At 36.5% G+C, this 6,000-nt stretch overlaps 1 protein-coding gene across 1 annotated transcript in view; it reads right to left on the minus strand.

Moving 5' to 3' along the window:
- The window catches only part of rasgrf2a (Ras protein-specific guanine nucleotide-releasing factor 2a), a 40,399-nt gene that overhangs the window by 6,813 nt on the left and 27,586 nt on the right, over window positions 1-6,000 (minus strand). Inside the window, exons 18-20 of the mRNA XM_084400335.1 lie at window positions 3,324-3,413; window positions 3,142-3,248; window positions 568-680 (exon numbers count right to left, since the gene is read on the minus strand). Coding sequence (XP_084256461.1) covers window positions 568-680; window positions 3,142-3,248; window positions 3,324-3,413 — 310 coding nt within the window. The remainder of the gene's footprint in view (window positions 1-567; window positions 681-3,141; window positions 3,249-3,323; window positions 3,414-6,000) is intronic.

Raw genomic sequence — 6,000 nt, forward strand, 5'->3', positions numbered from 1 at the left:
CTTCCACCTACACTACCATTCAGTATACTTTAGACTTATAATAATACTTTTATTCAGCAAGGATCCATTCAATTGATCAAAAGTGATTTATAATGTTACAAAAGATTTCTATTAATGTTGTTCTTTTGAACTATGTATAAATCCTGGGGAAAAAGCATCACGGTTTCTGCAAAAATATGAACCAGCACAACCGGTTTCAACACTAATGATAATCAGAAATTATTCTTGAGCAGCAAATCAGCATATTAGTATGATTTCTGAAGGATCATGTGACACTGAAAATTCAACTTTGATCACACGAATAAATAACATTTTAAAATATATTCACATAGAAATCTTTTTTTTTTTTTTTGTAATAATATTTTACTATTTTTAGGTTTTTTTTTTTTTTAGCAGTCTTGGTGAGCAGAATCTTCTTTCATAAAATCGTACCGACTTTTAAACACTAGTGTACACGCTTCAACTAACATAAGGTGAGTAGTTGATTCAATATTTTTGGTGAATTATCCTACCCATCTGTCAAACTCTCTCTCTCAGATTTGTAAGGGTTCCTCAGTGAAGCCTCACCTCAGTATGTTCGCTGCAGCCTTCCTCTCCTGTGGCAGAAGATCTGGATCTCGCAGGACCTCCTCCAGCAGAGCGACCACAGCCGTCGTCAGTTCTGCGCTCATCTCAAAGTCCTGCAAACACAGACAAACGCATGGAGTCGCAACGACCAGGCTTGTGTGATGTAGTGGCCGTTCTGGCTAGCGTTTAGTGCCTCATGAGTCTTGAGAGTCATTGCTGAGCCCTTTTCAAATTCAGGTTGCTCCAGGATGTTCCTGTACTTTATGGCCATAAAACCTGAACACAGTGTGTAAATGTGAACCAACCCAACCGTTACTGATGCAATGGGTTTTACAAATTTAACACAAAACTAGTGTTTGTGTGCGTGCTCATGATCCTTCAGAAATCATTCTAACATGATGATTTGCTGCTCAAGAAACATTTCTGATTATTATCAGTGTTGAAAACGGTTGTAATGCTTAATTTCAATGCAAATTCTTTGATGAATAGAAAGTTCAAAAGAACAGCATTTATTTGAAATAGAATCTTTTGTAACATTACAAATGTCTACTGTCACATTTGATCAATGAAAGCTTGTTTCCGCCACTGAATAAAAAAGAAAAAAGGTAATCGTGACTTTTTATCTCACAATTCAGATTTTTTTTCTCTCGCAATTATAAAATCGCAGTTATAAAGTCAGAATTGCACGATATAAACTCGTAATTGTTAGAAAATATCAGAATTGTGAGGTCACTTTTCCTCTGAACTGCACTTTATAACTATATATAGAGTTTATATCACGCAATTATGAGAAGAACGGGATGTACGGGATTTAAACTCGTAATTGCAAGAAAAAAGTCACAATTTTGAGATATGAACTCACAATTGCAAGAAAAAAAATGCTGAATTGTCAGACAAATGATCTTTTAAATTTGTTTTATTCCGTGGCGGAAACAAGCTTTCCATAATATTATGCATCTTTGTTGAATATATACTATTAATATCTTTAAAAAAAAAAAAAAAAAAAACCTTACTGACCCCAAACTATTTAACAGTAGTGTATTTAAATTTCAGTTTTCAATTTTCAAGTGAATTTGAGTAAATATCCAAGACAGTATTATTTGAATAGTGCTTTTCACAATATATAATATTTCAAAGCAGCTTGAAAAAGAATCGCCTCTTAGTTTGTAAAGTACGTGATCGAGTTTATCGGCGTTACATTAGATATCAGCATCAGTCAATCAAATACTCACTATTCATATATCACTAGATAATCATCTTCTCAATAACTGCCTGCTTACTCCAACATCTGTGAGCCTGAAGTATAGACATATACTACAATAAATAAACCACCAGCTTCCTTCAAATGCCACGCTCGCTAAAGGATGGACTGGACGCATGTTCCTGACGTGTTCACAGCGCGGGGCCCTCGGGGGTCCGCTGACATTTCAGTGCAGTCACTCCTGCACACGATGAAGGACTGAAGAGCGAAGCAGGTCTGAGACCTGTAGAGTCACATGCTCAACGCTGATCATAGAAATCATATAATCACGCACAGGTACAATAGCAATCTACTGTTTTGAGTTTAATGACATTTTGTTTAATTAAAAAAAAGTAGAAGTAGAGTTGATGAAAAGTTGATAATTAATTATATTGAATGTAAAATTAAAATAAATACTCCATACAAAACGGGGCTCCATGATATTTGCAATATAATTATCAAATCAAATCAAATAGAGCAATTTAAATAACTGTATAGTCTGATGCGCTGCAAGTTTCAGAGTGAAGTTTTCATTTCATTATAATTAAATATAAATAAATAAGAATACTTTTTCTAAATAAGAATAAAAATACCAGTTCAGAGACATGAAAGTGCTCTTTTAATTCTTTTAAATAAATAATATAAAATTGCATAAATTATTATTGAACTGACTAAAGTATTTAAAGGGACACATTAAAAACATAGATTTTAACATTAGACGTAAATTTGATGTTACATCTACTTGTTTTATATAGAATTGTCCTATACTGTGTTTAATGCAATGACATCAGAAGTAACTGTAATTAAATTACTTTTTCAAAGGTAAAGTAATTAAATTACGGTAATGAATTACTTAGTAATGCATTACACCCAACATGCGATTGTGTCATTAAATTACTGAAATATTAACATAAAATCTCAGAGGCTGGTTAATGTAAATATTTTACGTCTAAGGTTAAACCCATTGCTTTATTACAATAAACAATTTTACAGTATGTGTACTTACAGTGTTCTTGTCTAAGAAAATACTGGGTAATATAAGGTTAAGGTTAGGTTCAGGGTTAGTACCTAGCTATAACCCAGTTATTATAATTACTGTAATAACATGTGGAACAGGACTGTAAAATAAAGTGCTTCCACAATTTTGCTACTATGTTGGGTAATTTGTAATACAAAACAATTGTCTTAATGTACTGTGATTGATCAACAGTGGAGAGTATCCGCTTTAGATCTCTACCCTGTTCACCTGTAGCGTCCTCCTAGTCGTGTCTCTATTATGAACGATAAATGGCTCGTGGAACTGAAACTGGCAGGCTGGAAATGACCACACAAACCTGCGAGTGTTTGGAAACCCAGTGGCGCAGAACGTTGAGCACTCTGTTGGTGGCGGCCCTGCGGATGAGGAACTCTTTATCGTACGCTTTCTCTGGGTTGGTGAATCCTGAATGAGAGACGGCAGGAGAAGTGTGTGAGCGTGAGGAGAGAGAACTGGGAGATCAGCTTCAGCGAGTCTAACCCTGTGGGCTGCTGTGTCCAGCGGCGGCGGTGGCGATGGCGAAGGCGGACGCGGGGGACACGGCACAGCGGGAGCTCTCGGGACACTGACCTATGAGGACACAACGGGAGACAACACTGTTAAACAGGAAAACAGTCTTTTTTACCCCAATCCATGCAGATCATTTATTGAAATTAAAGCCCTTAAAACTCATCTTTGATCACCATTCTTCATGCCTTAAAATATCTCGACTGTAACTCTACACCCTTGCCTTATTTAGTATACACGGTTCTATGAATATGCTAATTAGCCCCGCCTCCACTCACAGCAGCTCAGAGATCCACTCGACCAAAACGCTGCACAATGTTATCGCTCTTTACAATGTCGGACACATAACGGTAATTAATATGATTAGCATTTGACTATTTTATCATACAACTAATAATGTGTTGCTAATGTTACATAAACCATGTTCCCGTTCACATCTCAGAGTCAGACAGCTGCCTTCTAACGATCATCAGAAACGCTTTGAACAACAGTGGAGAAAGGCATATAGTTCATCATAACATCGTAATATACATCATACACCGGCTATATTGCTCAATCTACCCGATTTTTCATATCGTCATACAACATATACCGGATAACCTGGTGTCTCTCGAGCCTAGTGCTAGTTCACTGTTAATGATATGCTAAAGCCCGCTGGCGCGATGATCTGATTGGTTACAAGGTAGTTTGTGACGTCAGAAACACCAGCGATTTCAAAGCGTGTTTTTGAGACTGTCTTTGGTTCACTGCAGTTTTACGGAGAAAATACTCAGCAATGGCGTCGACTTATGAATTTACACATGGTTTGTCTTAAAGGATATTAAAAACACCTCATATACATATAAACAACATTAAAAGCTTGATTTACACCACAGGGGGACTTTAAGATGATGTGCAGTCTGGGACACTTTTTAAACGTATGTATGTATGCTGGACACTGGTTAAAATAAACCAATTAAATAAAAACTAATTTAATGAAATAAATGAAAATATATATTTTGTGTCACGAGAAAATGAGAAACATAAATTCAGCCAATTGTGTCCAAAAGTTTGACTGGTAGAGTAGATGTTTTAAAGGTAAAGTATAAAAAAACAATGTTAAATTTGCACTAAAACTAGATGTTGTGTTTGTTGTAAGCAGGCACGGATTAACGCACGGGCCTACTGGGCACTTGCCCAGGGCACTGGGCCAGCAGGGGGCCCTGTCAAATTTACTGTCTAATCTTTTCAAATACAGTAATTATTTTTATTTTTATTTTATTTTCAGTAAAATTTTGTTTAATATTGAGGAATAATGTGATTATTTTTTTGCAGTTGCAAAGTATTAACTAGTAAATAAATCAAATAAATAATTTTAATGTATTGCTGCGCTGTTGAGAGGGACATCTAGAGGCGACTGAAAAGCATTGCGTAATATAAAAGTCACGCGTAGAAGACGGTTACTCAAAAACCAAAACAAAAATGAGTTTAAAACCACAACCAAGTGGATCAATGAAAAGAAAGCACAAAGAAGCAAGAGAAGCTCAATTACTACAAAAGCTTTTTTTAACGAAATGTCAATCTTCATCTTTATAACAGAAGATAAAATACAATACAACAATCTTCAAGATACAGTAAATCTTCAAATGTGTAACGGATTGTCACCTTAAAAAGTGTCTTTTGTGGTGGAACAAGCAATGCTATATAGCATCTTAATTTAATCTTTGTTTTATTATTTTAGTTCATTAACTAATTGTTAACTCAACTAATTTAATGTAAATACCTGGATACTAGAATTACTAATTAAATAAATGTCAACTAGCTTAAATGCATTGATTAGAATTGCCATTGACTAAAGATTTTTCTAGTCGACTAGTAGTCATTCATTTAAGCAATTATTCGACTAATCTCACGTTAATATTAATTTCTGCTTAAATACTGAGTGCATGGAGGCATATAGCCTATTCCGCGCTCAAGCGCATGCATAAATCTTGCCGCAAAATTCGGCACGACACCTGTATACACTGTGTTTCAGTTAATTTTTTGAGACGCGCTCCAGTTCACGCCACGGAGACCATGAAAGCGCGCCCTGTTTGTTTTTTTATTTTACAAAAGCACAACGTTTTCTTGTTATTGTGAGTTTACAAAAATAAAAGTAGCTACTTGCGACTGATGCATTATTCTTTTCTGTATATGACCAGAAAAGATTGAGTATTTCAAGTTGTTTCCACTGTTGATCGGAAAAGGCAAGTGTTCGCACCGACGCCTGCAATGCAGTGCGCGCTGCACACTCCGCACAAACACTTTGGATATGCATTTATCTAGGTTAAAGTTAGAGCGAGCTGCCATGCCAGACGGATAAGTCCTTTTCATGTTTAACAAATCAAATCATGCATTTTCTGCCTACCGCGAGTAAGCGCTGCACCAGTCTGAAAAAGGTAAAAGCATAACGAGCGTAACGAGAGAGGGGCCCCACTAAGGGGGATGCAGAGATGTTGCTGCGTCTTTATATTAACATTTCTGATTGTTTAAATGATCAGCCCTCGGGGGCCCCCTTAAAATGCCTGGCTTGCCTGCCCTATTGCGCGGCGCCTGTGCATACAGGTGCAACACTGTTGTCCAAAAAATTGGTGAAGGGGGCCTTTGAGACATCCGTGCCCAGGGCACATCA

Source organism: Rutilus rutilus (genome assembly GCF_951802725.1).
Source record: "Rutilus rutilus genome assembly, chromosome: 25".
In the NCBI taxonomy this organism is placed as follows: domain Eukaryota; kingdom Metazoa; phylum Chordata; class Actinopteri; order Cypriniformes; family Leuciscidae; genus Rutilus; species Rutilus rutilus.